Source organism: Trachurus japonicus, chromosome 1 (genome assembly GCF_045865225.1).
Source record: "Trachurus japonicus isolate A0001 chromosome 1, Traja_1.0".
NCBI classification, from domain to species: domain Eukaryota; kingdom Metazoa; phylum Chordata; class Actinopteri; order Carangiformes; family Carangidae; genus Trachurus; species Trachurus japonicus.
This window is the reverse complement of record NC_140907.1, coordinates 39148141-39165304: the sequence shown is the minus strand read 5'-3', so window position 1 is coordinate 39165304 and position 17164 is coordinate 39148141. Positions and strand designations below refer to the sequence as shown.

At 43.5% G+C, this 17164-nt stretch overlaps 2 protein-coding genes across 7 annotated transcripts in view; both read left to right on the top strand.

Moving 5' to 3' along the window:
* Positions 1-17164, top strand: part of LOC146992569 (uncharacterized) — a 251635-nt gene that overhangs the window by 6262 nt on the left and 228209 nt on the right. For 2 of the 6 annotated variants that reach the window (XM_085787884.1, XM_085787824.1), the window contains exons 2-3: positions 14471-14593; positions 14714-14946. In XM_085787884.1, coding sequence (XP_085644010.1) covers positions 14471-14593; positions 14714-14946 — 356 coding nt within the window. Of the gene's footprint in view, positions 1-14470; positions 14594-14713; positions 14947-15165; positions 17015-17164 lie in introns of all 6 variants that reach the window. The other 4 variants (XM_085787854.1, XM_085787835.1, XM_085787863.1 and 1 more) reach the window with 4 other exon arrangements.
* LOC146992575 (uncharacterized) overlaps positions 1-17164 on the top strand; it is a 103628-nt gene that overhangs the window by 79860 nt on the left and 6604 nt on the right. The window contains exon 21 of the mRNA XM_085788121.1: positions 770-954. Coding sequence (XP_085644247.1) covers positions 770-954 — 185 coding nt within the window. The remainder of the gene's footprint in view (positions 1-769; positions 955-17164) is intronic.

Genomic DNA, 17164 nt, shown 5'->3' with positions numbered 1-17164 from the left:
GTTGTCTTTGAAAACTTGAGCATCGTCAGTAAATCTCTGATCAATGTGGCTGCTCAACATAGATGGAGCCACAGGTGGAGCTGACAGGTGAAGAAGCGGAGTCACTGCGTCTGTGTTGAAGCAGCAGCAGCTTCTCATGAATATTAATGAGCTGTTCCTTTGTTCTTTATTCAGATTAGAGGACTGTAGTTTGTCAGAGATCAGCTGTTCTTCTCTGGTCTCAGCTCTGAAGTCCAACCCCTCCCACCTGAGACACCTGGACCTGAGCAACAACAAGCTGCAGGATTCAGGAGTGAAGGATCTGAGTGGTTTTCTGGAGAGTCCAGACTGTAGACTGGAGACTCTGGGGTCAGTTCACTGACTGTTACTGTTGTAGATCTTAGATCTTTGATCCACAACTGAACCTCATTGATCTTCACTCAGAACTTGAATCATTGACTTTGAGGTCATGATAGTTAGTGTTATACTATATAGTATAGTGTTGATAATAGTTGTGTGTAGGGGACATTTCCCCTCTTAAGGGATTAATAAAGTACTTCCAATCCAATTCCAGTTGTTCTTTCACAATGAGACCAGGACCAAGAAAGACCTTAGTCCTGGATCAGGACTGGACCTTTAAACTTCGATCCAATGTTGGAGTCAGTGTTTAGTCCAACATGTCTGATCAGATATTGATTCTATGTTGACAGACTGTCCTGAGGTCAGCAGCCATGATCAGTTTGGCATGAAGAGGTGGATGAATGTTGTACTTCTTTTATTCTTTATTCAGATTGTGGAGCTGCAGTTTGTCAGAGATCAGCTGTTCTTCTCTGGTCTCAGCTCTTAAATCCAATCCCTCCCACCTGAGAGAACTGGACCTGAGGTACAACAACCTGCAGGATTCAGATGTGAAGGATCTGTTTGATCTCCAGGAGAGTCCAGACTGTCGACTGGAGACTCTGAGGTCAGTTAAATCTGTAGCTGTTTTCCTCCAGATCAATGAATTTATGGAGAAAAACGTATAAAGAAAAGTGTTTCTGGGCAATTCCGGTTATTTATCCCCTGTGTGTGTGTGTGTGTGTGTGTGTGTGTGTGTGTGTGTGTGTGTGTGTGTGTGTGTGTGTGTGTGTGTAGGTGTTACTAGAGCTTCATCCCTTTTGACTGACAGAGGAACCAGAGGAAGTGGAGGTGACTCCCAGTGCTGCAGTCTGAACTGATCACAATTCCCCTGGATTAGATGGATTTAGGGATGTAAACAATTAATCGACTATCGATTAATTGTCGATAAGAATTTAATCGATTAAATTAAATTAAATTAATTGCAATTAATCAATCCTTTTCAATGGGAGTTTTACTGTGAAATGTAAACAAGCAAAGCCGACATAATGTAGCGGATCTCTGTGTAAACGTGTGCAGCGCACTGCAGCACACAAGGGAGAGAGGGAGAGGAGGCAGGGGTGGAGCAGTGGTTTTAAATGTGGGGGTGTTCTAAAGAACGGAAATTGAATTTCAAAAATTTTTATTTTGAAAAACACACAGATCAACAAGAAGAGGCTTTTCCAACTTTAAATAGGTAGGCTATATGGTTGTCCCAGGCCTTGGCTATCAGGAGAAAAAAATTCCAACAGACAACAAAATATGAATTAATTTTATTTTCTCGGCTCGCTTTCCTCAATCCAGTCACTTTTGCCACTCCTTGAAGCAGTTCCTGTCAAGACATAGGGCCTTTCAAGGTTGTGTGTAATATTTATTTTTTCTTTATTTTGGCCATGGATGATTATTTGGCTATTCCTTTCCTTTCAATTCTGGCAGAAAACTATCTTGCCTCAAGTTGATCTTTGGCTGCTCCTGATTAGATGCTACCCTCAAAAAATAAAAGAAGAAGAAATCGGGGCATCTGATTAGCCGAGCGACAGCCTCACAATGGAGGTCCAGTATCATTATTTACACGTTTTTAATCACAAAATGCAATATTTAATCACTATCACGTAGTTATCACGGTGGATTTACCTATGCTACAATGTTCCTGAAAAAAACTCTGCACTTCATGGCTGGATTGAAAACTCTCTCGAAAAGGTATAATTTCCCTGAGCCCACCTTAGATCGCCAAAAGAGTAAGCTTCCAATCAGGGTCCAAAACTAACTTTTTCAGGCTGGTAAGTGAATTTTTTTTACCAGCCAGGCAGATATTTTACCAGCCAACCAAGTAAAAATTGCGTTTAAGTGCTGTATTGCTATCAGTATTATTGAACGTGTCATTTGGGTCTTCTCAGTCCCTCCAGGATTTCGCGGGCTTTTTTTGTGATTGTTGCGGCCTAGAATGCCTGATTTTGCGGCCACATTTTGAAAAAATTGCGGTGAATGTTGCGATGTTTTAAGCGCTTTTGTTGCGATTAAATTGCGGGGGACAGCGAAAGTTGCAAAAAAAAGTTGCAGTTTTGTTCTGAATAATTAAAAATCAAAGGAAAATTGAAAATTTTTAAATGTCACAAAATAATGTGAGGTCCTGTTATACCAGCAATTTTCCACTTGTTAAGAAAGGCACAGGAAAATTAGAGTTGAAAGTTGTTTTACTTTTAATTAAAATGTCTGTTTAAAAATTGTGGTAAAATAACTGTTTTAAAATGCCATTAAAACTATCCAGTCTTTGAATAAAAAGGGGAGGGTGGCTACTCAAGTCCAGGCCCAGGGCCTTAGGATGGGGGAAGGGGCACCTGGCCGCCGGCTGCTCCGCTCCGGCCCTGCAGTGGCGCACTCACTGGATTCCCCCTCGGCGGGTGCTGCGGGGTTGACACAGCCTCGGGTGGTCAACCAGGACAACTCACACACTCAACACATTCAACTCAGCTTGTGTTCCTTTATCACTTTGTGCACGTTGTATGAAGTTTCTTGCCGTCAGCCCAGCCACGCTGTTCCTCCGTGGACTCACTTTCAACCACCGCTCCGTCCAGACTCGCACTCTCTGCTGTGTAACTCGCGGAAAGCACCGACAATTGGTCCAATTTGCGGAAAAGTTGCGGTGATTGTACAAAATTGCAAGATCGCAAAAATTTGCGGGGATTGGCTGAATTTGCGTTAATTGTTGCGATCGCAACATCGCGAATTCCTGGAGGGACTGTCTTCTATGCGATTCTCAATCAATATTTTATGCACTAATACTAGCAATTAGGGGTGTGCAAAGCATCCGGAATTTGTATTTGTTGAGGGGGGGGAAAGTATTTCTATTTGTATTTGTGTTCGAGTAAAATTCAAAATAGGTGTAAAAATCCAGTTTTTTTGAGATACACTTCTAATTCTAATCCATTATGAATCCCACCACCTGCTGAACAGACAGAATATGAACAAATGAACTATAATTAGCCTACTTCAAAAATCTCTCTCTCTCTTACAGTTGTTTAGGATTGTGTGTGGTTTTTTCTTTTTTTTCTTTTTTAAAAGAATGATAATTAGTTTTAAAAAAAATGTATCAGTAATTTCTTTTTTTCAATACTAGACATTTAAGGCGACCACATCTGAAATCCAGGCGACCCCACATGGGGTCCTGATCCCAAGGTTGAAAAACACTGCTCTACTGTCTTTCCTGTCTGCTAGTGTGTGTGTGGGGGGTAATGTAGTGTTGATTCTCTCTCTCTCACACACACGCGCGCACACAAACAAACAGGCGAGCACACACATGTTGTCAGCGGTGAGGTCCGACCAGAGCGAGTGACATGTGTCCAACCAACCCAATCAGACGCGCGGGTTCGGAGTCCGGACCGAGAATGAAAAGTTGGACCGCGCTGGTCCGGGCTTCAGCACCGTGTGTCGGGCCGCGTCTGGTTTTAATTAATACGGGGATAAACAACAGCGCCGCGGTCACCGGAGCTGATCACTAACCTATAAGCAATGAGAGCATTTTTTACCGGGCGCGCTAAACAACACAAACGGGTACGAGAGTAACACTCCATGTCGACGCTGTGAATGACGGCATGGGTGGGGTGGGGGGTCTCCGCTGACAGAGATGGTGTTGTTGATTTGAGGGGGCGGTTTCCTCTGCATTCACTCACCGGTACAAACTTGAGTTGAAAAAGATGCCTCTTCCTTTTTAGCATCTCTGTCCTTTTTCTTTCTCGTCTCTTCTCAATATTGTTCACTTCCAGTCACCGGTGAGTGAGAGAAGCTCCGACTGGCACGTAACCAAAGTCCGTCTCTGTGACTTCAAATTTCGCGGGCCGGCGGCCGGGTCTCGGACAGCGGTCTGTGATTGGGTGAATGCCCGTTCAGTTCGACCACTGCCTTTTCATGCAGCGTAAGGAGGCTGAGGTGCGCTCCATTTTTGTATGCTTGTGCACAGCGAGGGGTGGGCACACGGGTTTACCATTGGAAAATGTGGGGGGGATGAAATTATTTTGCTATAAAAGTGGGGGTGTCGAAACACCCCCATCCCCCACGGGTGCGACGCCCATGAGAGGAGGTGAAAAGAGACAACAACACTGTTACCTAGTTGTAGCTATAGCATACGGGACTCAGGCTGTACCATCACTAACACACAGACGACACTGAGCTGCCTGAGGAGTTTTAATGCAGCCTGAACGCAGCTCAAACCAACCCGGTGCCTCAGCACGGCGACCAAGCTTTGATACACCGGATCCACGCTGGTTTACAGTATCCTACCGTATATCAGCCGGTCGCTACCGGAGCTTAATTAAAAAAAAAAAAACGCTTGTCGCGGTGGTGCGGAGAACAGCGGAGTTTCCTCTGCTGCGGCTGAACAGCTGACATGTGGTCAAGACGTAGCTACAGACCTGTCACAGTCACAGGTGTCTCTCATCTCATCTCATTATGATAGGACTTCAACCTCAGAGCTGTCTGTCTTCAGACCTGTCCCTGAACATCACACAGGGACGACATGGAGCTGCCTGAGTTTTATTTATGTATTAATGTATCAGGCTGAGTTCAACAAATCAAATTTAAGTAAATTTAAGTTAAGTAAATTTAAGATTTAAGTAGCCTAATTAAATACAGTAATCATAGTGTAGTGGCAGGAAAGACCATTTAATCTGTATTGTGTTGGTCAAGAACGAGTTCAACTTAAAGTCAGAGGAAAAACGTTTAGGGTGTTTTTCCTAAATATAAAAATGGGTCACATTGGACCCTCAACATTATTTAAAGGTTAAATAACGTGTTACTTAAACATTTTTCATTGTGCTGTGCTCTTAAAAAAAACTAACAAATACTAGTGTAAAGTCCTATAAGGCAGTGTTTCTCAACCTTGGGGTCGGGACCCCATGTGGGGTCACCTGGAATTCAAATGGGGTCCCCTGAAATGTCCAGTAGCTAATTGATTAAAAAAAATGACTGATAAAAAAATATTGTTTTAACTTTTTTTTTTTTTTTTAATGATGATTAAACTACACACAATCTTAAACAACTGTTTTCTATACTTTAACTTTCTCAAATATAAAGTGAGCATTTTGATTGATGGCCACGATCACATGGGGTCGCCAGAAATTTGTGATCTCAAAATGGGGTCACGAGCCAGAAAAGGTTGAGAACCACTGCTATAAGGAATGTTGAGCTTAAATTTCCCCCTTAAATTTAGGTAGGAAAATCGCCGCTTATCAATGAATCGATCATCGATCGATAAGGTCAATCAACTATCGATTAATGAATTACTCGATAATTTGCATCCCTAGATGGATTATCTTCTAAATTCTATAAACCATTTTCCCAGCAGATGGCACCCTTTCTTTTACAAGTATTTAATGAAAGCTTACTTTCCAGTACCTTACTTGCAAGTATGACCCAAGGTTTGATTATGTTAATCCCTAAACCACGCAAAAACCCTCTCTACATCGACAGCTGGGGTTAGGGTTAACCACAGATACCACAGAAGAAGAATGTTATGAGCATGCGCAGTCAAATGGTCCAGAAGAAGCAGTCAAATGGCAGATTTTAAACCGTGCATTACTGTCATGCATGCACACTTCTGTGTGTGTGTGTGTGTGTGTGTGTGAACAACAATAACGGAGAAAGAGCGCTATGTACACATGAATGAACGGAATGATATTGCGTTGGTCAAGCCAAGCCGAAAAATCTATTCGTGGCGGACGTAAATCATTTGTGGCGGGCACTAACTGACTAACTAACTATTAGAATATACAATCACTCATGCCAGCCTTAAATTAAATAATGCATTTTTACAAATAGAATAAAGGCTTCATAAATCAGAAATTGTGTTTGTATTTTACCCTCTCTGGAAAAGTGTTTAAATCTCACTTTGAATGTTTCACATAATAATTATAACATTAAGAGGTGCAATAAACAGAGGACTGGACATTCAGATGTTGAAGTTAAAGCAGAAGTGTCCAGCCTATGGTAAGATATGCAAAATTTGCGGCATTTCAAATCACTTCGCCAAAGCATGTCAAGCCAGTAATAAGTCCGACAAGATAAATGGAGGTGTGGCAAGGTGAAGAGGGCCCGGGCGGGGATTGAACCCAGTAGTGGCAAGTGCTCTTTTCTTTTGTGTGGTGTGTTGGGGGGCCGGAGCCCGGAATCGGCTGAACAAGTTGATCAAAAAGGCCAGCTCCACCATTGGCACCCCCCAGGACAGCGTGGAGCAGGTTGCAAACATGAGGATGTTGAGGAAATTGAACTCCATCCTGAACAACGACAGGCACCCACTCCACGCCCTTGAGGCCTTCAGACGGAGCTCACACAGCAACAGGATAATCCCTCCCAAATGTAGAACTGAGAGGAACCTCAAGTCTTTTTTACCAGCTGCCATTAGGCTTTTTAACTCACAGTAATCATGTGCATATGCCATTTTGCTTCTCTTAATATCTGTAATCATGTGACAGCGTCTCTCCCTCCTTTTTAAAAATCTTATTTTAGACCTTGCTACTTTTATTTCTTTTTAAATCGCATTTTAGACCTTGCTGCTCTTATTCACTGACATAAGTTGTAACGGGTTGTGCAATATTGTTGTTATTGTGTATTTTTGTGCATGATGCGTGTTTGTGGTCTTGTGTTGTCTTCTGCTGCTGGTAACATTGTAATTTCCTGCAAAGGATTAATAAAGTATCTTTAACTTTAACTTAAAGAGTGTGCATGTGCTTGAAGATGCTGAGCAAGGAGAAGGGGACTCAGATACTGAGGATAGACTATTTCTAGCCACTGAATGCATTAATACCGTCGAAGCCCCAAAACGGAAGCGTAAATGGTTTGCACACCTACAGTTGAATAATAAGAAGCAGGCATGTCAGCTGGATTCTGGTGCAACTTGCAATGGCATGAGCCGCAAGACAAAAGAGAGACTGTTACCAGGAACAGCATTACAGCCAAACTCGACCCGGATTAAATTATATTCTGGACAATGGATGTGGTCACTTGGGACATTTCACACTGACTGTATTATTAAAGGAGAAAAGCACAACCTCATATTCGAGATTGTTGAATCCAAGCAAGAGACTCTTCTGTCGGGTCGGGGGACACATGTGAACGCCTGGGCCTTATAAACATCACAATCCCAGATGAACTGAAAACAGCAGATTCAAGCCAGCACACACCACTCACAAAGGAACAACTGTTACAGAAATACCAGGGTGTCTTTTATGACCCAACTGAGTCAGTGCCAGGTGAGATACACTTTGACCTGGACCCTAGTGTAACTCCTGTACAGTGTGCATCACGAAATGTCCCAGTAGCCTTGAGAGCGAGAGTTAAGAAAGAACTGGACAGACATATTTAGAGATGGCAACATTTCACCGGTGACTGAGCCAACAGCATGGATTCGTAATATGGTGACCATTGTAAAACCAGAAAAAAAATAGAGACTCTGCATTGACCCAAAGCCTCTGAATCAAGCACTGCTGAACTCATTGGCCTGGGGGAATTCAAATCAAGTGTTGTTGTATTTGTGTTAATAATAATTCATAATTTTATGTTGTTAAATAATTTTGATTAAAATGTTCAATGAGTAAATTAGGGCTAACCCAAAAAATCAAAACTTCATTGCCATGGTAATCGATCATGAAAGTCCATGATAGATTTTTTTTTTGTTTTGTTCCTTTTTTCCTTTATGACACCTGTTCTCATCGGCAATTGTTACATTAAAATGAGTAGGCGACTTGGCATCCTGGAAACCTGCCTGATTTTGGAGATATGCAGTGTTTGCCATTACATGCCATTACTTTCATTATAGAAAAGGGGAAACACAAGGTAAGTATGACAAAAAAAAATTTATTAACAGAAATCTAAAAGTAATTTTAATAAGGGAATAAATCTAAAAGGCCGGCTAAACACGCACTCAACTTAACTATAACAAAACTAAAATCAGTGGGCTGGGGCCTCAGTGGGAGGCAGACTACTAGAGATGTGACGATTCCCACTAGCCTGGGGTGTTAACACAAAAACACAAAACACTACAAAATCATGCACTAAGGTGCCCCAGTGCCTACTTGCATGCAACGGGAGTGAGGTCTTCACCACTGTGCCTAGCCTCCCAGCTGATGACACCCTGGCCACACTGCAAATCAAAGAACAAAACAAAAAAGGATCTCCCTGAAACAAAAAGCAAACAAAGGTTAAGCAAAACAACCCAATTGACAAACAAGGTATCTGACTAAAGAACAGAAAAGGACCATGAAAGCAAATCAAAACTACAAGAAATCACAAATGGCCAAATAAACAAAAGGGTCAAAGGCCAAACAAAACCACTGGTCCATAAAGAAAAGAGGGAAATAAACCAAAAGAAAACCTAACCAAAACAAACAAAACAGAACAGCAGCAGGGGATCCTATAAAACAGAAGACACAAATTAATAAGGGAAAAACAACTGAAACTCAAATGAATTAAAAAGCGGGGACCCTACTCACCACCCTGGGAAGCAACCAGCAGAGACTGAGCTCAGCCATCTTGGCTCTTTTATACTGCACCTGGGAGGTGGAGGGGCTAAAGAGGTGAGCTACATTCACAACCACAACTGAGGTTCACTACACCGACATCCAAAATCAAATGGTAAAGCAGAGTCAGCCGTCAAAATAGTTATATCACTCTGCAAGCGGTCTAAATTAGATGGCACAGTTGCATGGCTGGCCATCCTTCACTGGCGCAACACACCTACATTGGACAGCAGCCCAGCCCAGCCCAATGCTTAATGTCACGCAGGCTTAAAACTTCACTACTGGTCGCAGACAGTTTGCTTACACCACAGGTGGTGCATGGAGTCACAGAAAAGCTGAGGGGGAAACGGCGGATTGCAAAGTCAGTCTACGACACTTCTGCCAGAGACCTCCCAGAGATGAATGATGGAGCCCATGTGAGAATGAGGCCTCTGCCAAGTGATCGCACAGGACGGTGGCGGCTGGGACAATGCATTCAGAAGGTTGCTCCCTGTTCATACATGGTGGATGTCGACTGCACACTCTACAGACGCAACCGTGTGGCTCTGCGTGTGGCAGAGCACTCGGCTCAAGCACAGCAGTTGGGAATGCCAGAGCGGAGCAATCCTGACCAGGGACACGTAACGGGAGAGACTGTCTCAGGTCAGAGCATAGCAGGTACAGGGGAACATCCTCAAACCACAGCTACACGGATGCAGCGACAGCACTCGACAACTGGAAGGTCTGCAGGGTCAACAAGACATAACGTCTCGTTCACGTTGCAGCTGCCTGCTACGACCACCACAAAAACAGAACTTGTGACTTGGACATGCACACACAGACACACATACACACAGACACACACACATACACACCTCTTCATTACATATCTGACCTAATGCCCAGCCCAGGACTGTTCATTACATTGCCTGCATTGAAGTTAAAAAAAGAAGTTTATATGCACTTGATATGCTACACAATGTTTGTGAAACTGCAGGAGAGTTACATATACTTGAGAGAAGATACAAGGTTAAAGAGGTTAGGTGTTGATGTTAGACTGGCAGAAGTTAAAATAGTAAAGTGTTAATGTTACATATAGATCTTTAATGTTTTCCCATATGCTAATATGGTAATCAAAGGCGGGGGGAGGGGGAGGATACGAGTGCTCGTGGTGGATACAAAGGTAACTCCAGGTGTTGCAGGGTGCTCTTGAAGTTGAAAAAAATTTGTAGAGACAAAAAAAGCACAAGGCTTACTTCAGGCACTCACGCGCAGGAGACAAGGTGATGCGTAAAAAGCCTTTAATAAATCAGGGCATGGATACAAAAGAACGCCGACCGGTTTCGACTGACACGGTCTTCTTCAGGGCGTGGATCCTAATATGGTAATGTTTGATAGATCAACAAACAGCTAAAGGGAAGGGCTACAGACGGCAAAGTGAAAGTGTACTGTACAGTTCATTTCATTGAAGTGGAGAGCAGAAGGAAAGAAACTGAAGTCTGAGGCAGGTGAGTGTTAGTAAAACATTTTTATTATATTATTGAAGTGTGAGAGTGTGAGTGAGTTTGTCCCTGTGGACTCTGTGGAAGAGTCACAGTAAACTTCAAGAGAAAAAGAGGAAACAACAGCAACAGTGGATCAGTAGGGTGGGGCACTTCTAGTAGTACAGACACGCAGACTGTAATTTCTAATATTCTTTGTAGTTCACCTGAACACACCTGAGTGACAGAATTTATTTTTAACACATCTGTCTTCACACATGTTAATGTGATATACTGTCCAGGCCCATTAGTGGTTGGGTCTTTTAACATTGTAAAGCACTTTGTGTTGCATTTTTATATGTATGAAAGTTGCTATATAAATAAACAACATTTGAAGTTAGTCTGTTAAACAGGATATATTTGTTCAGAAGAAAGAGGAGGAGCGACAGGAGTTGGATTACATCCCTGTCACATTTCTCCACACATGGCTTGCGCTTGGTTACACACACACACACTCACTTTGGTGACATTTTGCTGGTGGAACATATATTTGCATACAGTGTGCAAGTATGTTTTAAGTGGCCAAGGGTGCAGGGATATTTAGAAGCAATCGGGACATACTTAACAAGTGCAGCCTGTCATCTGAGTGCCATTGTGCACACTAGCACAACTCCGACACCCTTTTTCCAAACCAGTAAATATAATCTTCATACTTTGCAAAATATTTTGAATGTTAGAACGTTAGAGTGAGATTAGTTCATTTAGGCTTCTAGCCTATATGACATGTTTGAAAGTCGACATCTTCTTTTCAACAGAGCTGAACCGCTCTGCATGAGCAACTGGTACATTGGGAGCTGGTACAAACCTAAACCAGCCAGGTTTGTCAGAACGTGACATGTCCAAGCTTTGCGCAGAGTCTATCGAGCCTCTGCTTAGAAATTTTCATTTGTTCATGTATAAAGAACTCCCATCATGACAAAAGAAACAGTGCACAGCAACAGTTTTAATAAACAGTGCTGCTGGATCACAGACTCATCTACTCCTGAAGTGTCTCTACGCGCAAGATTCAAATCATAAATGTGTAAGCCCAACCCCGGAAGTAGCCTAATTATCATTGGAAGTAGCCTAATAAAAAAAAAAAAATTCCACAAAAATTATAATCAATAGAGAAAACTCACAATTAGGGCTGTTTTCGACTAAGGATTTTCATAGTCGAATCTGATTCGTCAGATTTTGCCATAGTCGACTGATAGTCGAACCTTTTTTTTTTTCTTTTTTTTTAAGATAGCAGCTAGATCTTTCCGTTTCAAACAAAAGAGCAAAAAAAAACAAACTCAAAAAACATGGTACTTGTAAAATACCTTTTTTTATTTAAAGCCAGATGAACAAAACTGGGCATATCAAACATCAGAAAAGTTCACATAAAATAGGAACAAAATAGCTTCACCAAAACATGCCTTTATCTCTTAGGAACCTATGTCTTGGCTTTTAATTGTTCACACTCGGGAATCGAAATAAAATAAATAAATAAAATTAAACTTAGCGCAACAGCCTGGCACTAGTGCAAAATGTCATAGCCTAAATATTTTTCGAAATACAATAACCCTGCCTGAATAAATAAAAACAATTATACAACAACGAAAAAATAAACATAATAGAAGTCAGAATCGAATGGGCTTCAGAAAGTGCACATGCAGCAAAAAAAGAGAGAGAGAGAGAAAAAAGGAAAGGATGTCTTCATTGCTGAGATGCTCCACGCGCAGTCTCCAGCTTAAGTTCACATTGTCCCAAAAGAAAAAGAAAAAAAATCACTTCTTCACTTATGAAAAGTGTTCTACTGCACCTGTGGTTGTCTGACTCTTCTGAGGTTGTGTGCCAGGAAAACCAGCTTGTTCACGTTGGTCGGCAAAAGTGCGCTCCTTGATTTATTGGCAATGAAACCCGCCTTTGAAAATATCCTCTCTGATGGCGTGGAGGTGGAGGGGATGCTGTGAAATCTCCTAGCCGCTCTTGACAACTTTGGATATCTATCCTCGTTTTTCTTCCACCATTCCAGGGGGCCTCCGCATTTAGTGAAGTCCTTCAAATAGGCCTTCATCTCACTCATCTCATCCTGTTCCTCCTCATCTTCATCACTGGCCAGCAGCATAGCCATCACAGTGTCCTGTTTTGGGGCAGTCGGCCCAGGATCCACCATGTCACTTTCCTCCTGGCAAGACCTGTCAGTTAGATTCTCAACTAGTTCTGCCACCACTGGAGTACGCCTCATCTCTTTGTTCATCGGAGAGAAAGGAGAGCTTCTTGAAGCGTGGGTCAAGCACCGCCGCACTGATGTAGACACTTCTTTCCAGCCCTGGCCCTTTAACCCTCAGATCCGGTTAAAAATTCTACTATCCCTTTAAGAACAGCGACAATGTCCTCTGCTGTGTGCCACTGTGATGTGGATAGCTCCAGGTCACGACCGGACCGTTTGCTCACACTCTCATCTGTGAGCACGGCTGAAACTGGCCCCTTCTGTTCTATCAAGCGATCGAGCATCAAATAAACAGAGTTCCAACGGGTAACAACATCCTGCACCAGTTTATGCTGAGGAACATTCTGTTGTTTCTGTTCATCTTGAAGTGCTGTGGTAGCCTTTGCGCTTTTTTTGAAATAAGAAACCAAGCGCCTTGCAGCAGCAACAGTGCGGCAAATGGGGTCCTGCTTCAGAGCGTTGTTTATGCAAAGTTGTAATGTGTGGACTTCATCAGCTGGTGCATTGTGGGATTTATACTTGGCCAATACAATGCTCTGATGCAGTCGTACCGTAAGTGTGGGTAAAGTGCAAATCAAGTGCACTGCATTTTTGGTCATTGGAGAAATGTGACACACCTGAGCCCATTAACGAGCACGCCAAGTGCCCATGTGATCAAGTGTGCACATCGGGACAGGCCCATCAAGTCTGTTTGATTTCCCTACACTTGGCTGAGTGGTTACGCACACAATTTGGTGAAGTGTTGCTACGTGGAACGTACATTTGCATGCAGTGTGCAAGCACATATGTTAAGTGGCCAAGCGGATATTCAAAAGCAATCAGGACATAAAGGTTGTTTTACAAGTGCAGCCTTTCATCTAAGTGCCATGACCATTGCAGAAGCCCAACTCCATAAGTGAAAAAAGAACACAAGATTAAACAGAGCGTGATGAAAAATATTCACATGACAATTCATTATCAATAGAGAAAAGCCAAAATTAAGATAAAAGGTCAAATTTTAAGGTAAATTTAGCCAAAATAAAGACAACAAAATTGAAATGGAAGAATATTAGATTAAAAAAATATATTTATAATATGTGACATTAAAAGGTAATAAAAAGTTATAGTCATGAGATATATGTATTTTTTTTTTTTTAGGGGCTTTTTCACCTTTAATGGACAGGACAGTTGAGAGAGAGACAGGAAATGGGAGGCAGAGAGGGGGGAACGACATGCAGGATAGGGCCGCTCGGCGCGGGATTCGAACCGGGGTCGCCTGCAGTGAGGACTATAGCCTCAACACATGGGGCGGGTGCTCTACCAACTGAGCTAAACACCGCCCCCATAGTCATGAGATATAAACTCAAATTAATTTTATTCTAAGTTATTTGATGACATTTGCCAAACGTGGCTTGTGGCTGCCAGTGACAGAATGAGGAGGGAGCTGTTGTATGATAAACACAAATGTTGTGTACTAACAACATTACTGTCTGTAACACACATGAAAACTGAGCAGGTGGCGGTTATTATACTGTATACTCTCTCTCTCTCTGTTGTCTTTTACTTGTTTCCCTCTCAGACTGATTGAATTCTAAAGATGAGTGTTCGTGACGATGAAGTCAAGGGTGAACTCTCTGACTCTGACGAGTCCATAGGGTCTCCTCCATACTTCAGTCCTGAGCTTGGATCTTCAGAGTCACAGTAAGAGATGTGGCTTTAAGCTCAGACTCAGCTGCAACAGTCAATATTAATAAGTCAATAATAAATGAAGCCCTGGCTGTCCACCTCAAGAGGGCAGCCAGGACAGATGTGGACCTATGACTGTGACATGTTGTTGATACAGTAATGTCTTCACAGAGAGAAGACAGCGGCTGGAGACTGGGCACAGAATAAAAACATGTTTGTGTTTGCAGAGGTCAGAACCAAAGACTGAGAGCAGAGTCTCCAGGATCCATCTGTCTGAGTGACCGGTCCAGAGATGAACCTCCATACTTAAGTCCTGGACCTGGACCTGGACCTGGACGCTCAGAGTCACAGTAAGAGACCTCTGCTCATCTGGTTAATGAAGCCCCACCCTCTTGAGGTGGACAGCCAATAAAAGGACAGACATGGAGCTGTGACTGTGACATGTTGTTGATACAGAAATGTCTTCACAGAGAGAAGAGGAGTGGTGTCTCTGTGGACGAGCAGCTGTCCTGCTGTGGTCTCTGTCAGGACGTCCTGAAGGATCCAGTCTCCACCAGCTGTGGACACTGGTTCTGCAGACAGTGCTTCACCTCAGACTGGGACCAGTCTGGTTCTTCAGGACCCCCCTCCTGTCCCCAGTATGGACAAAGACCCAGAACCAGAGGTGAGTTGCAGACAGCCAATCAGAGCAGCTGTGTACACAGTGAGACTGAACATCTGTCTGCTGATTTGGTCATTTCTAAAAACCAGGACCTGTTGTTTTCTCCAGAGTCATTGTTCCATCACACAGCACTGACATTTAAGATGATGATTCAAACCTTCTCTTTGTTGTCTGTAGTTTTTCTGTGGCTGATGAAAATAATCTGATGAGATCGTCACCCTCTCTAACTTCAGTCTGTCTCTGTCTCTTCTCTCTCATCAGATCGTGGTCTGCAGGAGGTTTTAGATCAACATAAGATCAGTCTGAGGAGCAGATGTGAACGAGTGACTGAAGGAACTGAGGGAACAGGAAGTGAAACAGGAAGTGGAACAGGAAGTGGAACTCTCCTCAACAGGATCTACACTGAGCTCTACATCACAGAGGGACAGAGTGAAGAGGTTAATACCCAACATGAGGTGAGACAGCTGGAGACAACGTCCAAGAAGAAGACCCTCCATGACACTCCAATCAAGTGCCAAGACATCTTTAAAGACTTACCTGTCCAACAGAGAGAGGACGTCTCTACAGTCTCACCTTTCCAACAGAGACAAATCAGAATGGTTCTGACCAACGGCGTCGCTGGTGTTGGAAAAACCTTCTCGGTGCAGAAGTTCACTCTGGACTGGGCCGAGGGCTTGGAGAACCAAGATGTCAGTCTGCTGGTTCTGCTTTCGTTCAGGGAGCTGAACCTGATCAGAGATCAGCGGTTGAGTCTTCTCAGGCTGCTCCATGATTTCCATCCAACATTACAGAAGGTCACAGCAGAGCAGCTGGCTGTCTGTAAACTTCTCTTCATCTTTGACGGCCTGGATGAAAGCCGACTGTCACTGGACTTCAACAACAGGGAGGTTGTGTCTGATGTCACACAGACGTCATCAGTCAATGTGCTGCTGACAAACCTCATCCAGGGGAATCTGCTTCCCTCAGCTCTGGTCTGGATCACCTCCAGACCTGCAGCAGCCACTCAGATCCCTCCTACATGTGTCAACAGGGTAACAGAGGTCCGAGGCTTCACTGACGCCCAGATGGAGGAGTACTTCAGGAGGAGGTCCAGTGATGAAGATCTGTCCAGAAGAATCATCTCACACATCAAGACGTCCAGGACCCTCCACATCATGTGTCAAGTCCCAGTCTTCTGCTGGATCAGTGCTACAGTTCTGGAGCACATGTTGACCACAGACCAGAGAGGAGAGCTGCCCAAGACCACGACTGACCTGTTCTCACACTTCCTGCTGGTCCAGACAAAGAGGAAGAAGAACAAGTACAGTGAAGGACATGAGACGAGTCCACAGGAGCTGACGGAGGCCGACAGGGGAGTTCTTCTGAAGCTGGGGAGGCTGGCGTTTGAACAGCTGGAGGAAGGAAACATCATGTTCTACCAAGAAGACCTGGAGCAGTGTGGTCTGGATGTCACAGAGGCCTTGGTGAACTCAGGACTCTGTACTGAGATCTTCAAAAGAGAGAGTGTGATCTTCCAGAAAACAGTCTACTGCTTTGTTCATCTGAGTGTTCAGGAGTTTCTGGCTGCAGTCTACATGTTCCACTGTTTCACCAGCAGGAACACACAGGTCCTGGAGAACTTCCTGAAACAACAAGATGTTGATTTAACCCTGGATGACTTCCTGAAGAGAGCCATGGAGAAATCCCTCAGAAGTAAAAATGGTCACCTGGACCTGTTTGTTCGCTTCCTTCATGGCCTCTCTCTGGAGTCCAACCAGAGGCTGTTAGGAGGTCTGCTGGGTCGGAGAAAGAAAAGTCCAGGAACCATCCAGAGAACCATCAACAACTTGAAGGAGATGAACAGTGATAGAATCTCTCCAGACAGAAGCATCAACATCTTCCACTGTCTGACGGAGATGAAGGACCAGTCAGTTCATCAGGAGATCCAACAGTTCCTGAAGTCAGAGAACAGATCAAAGAAGGAACTCTCTTTGATCCAGTGCTCAGCTCTGGCCTACATGCTGCAGATGTCAGAGCAGGTTCTGGAAGAGTTGGACCTGGAAAAATACAACACAAGACAGTCTGGACTACGGAGACTGATCCCAGCTGTGAGGAACTGCAGGAAGGCTCGGTGAGTCCAGACATGGTTTTTATAGTTATTGATCAGTAACACCTGGAAACATCTCAGTGTTTCCAGGTATTACTACTATATGTGACCAATGTGATTCTTTTGCAAAACTTATCCACACCAGTAACTCACTCAATCATAATTTGTTTTAAA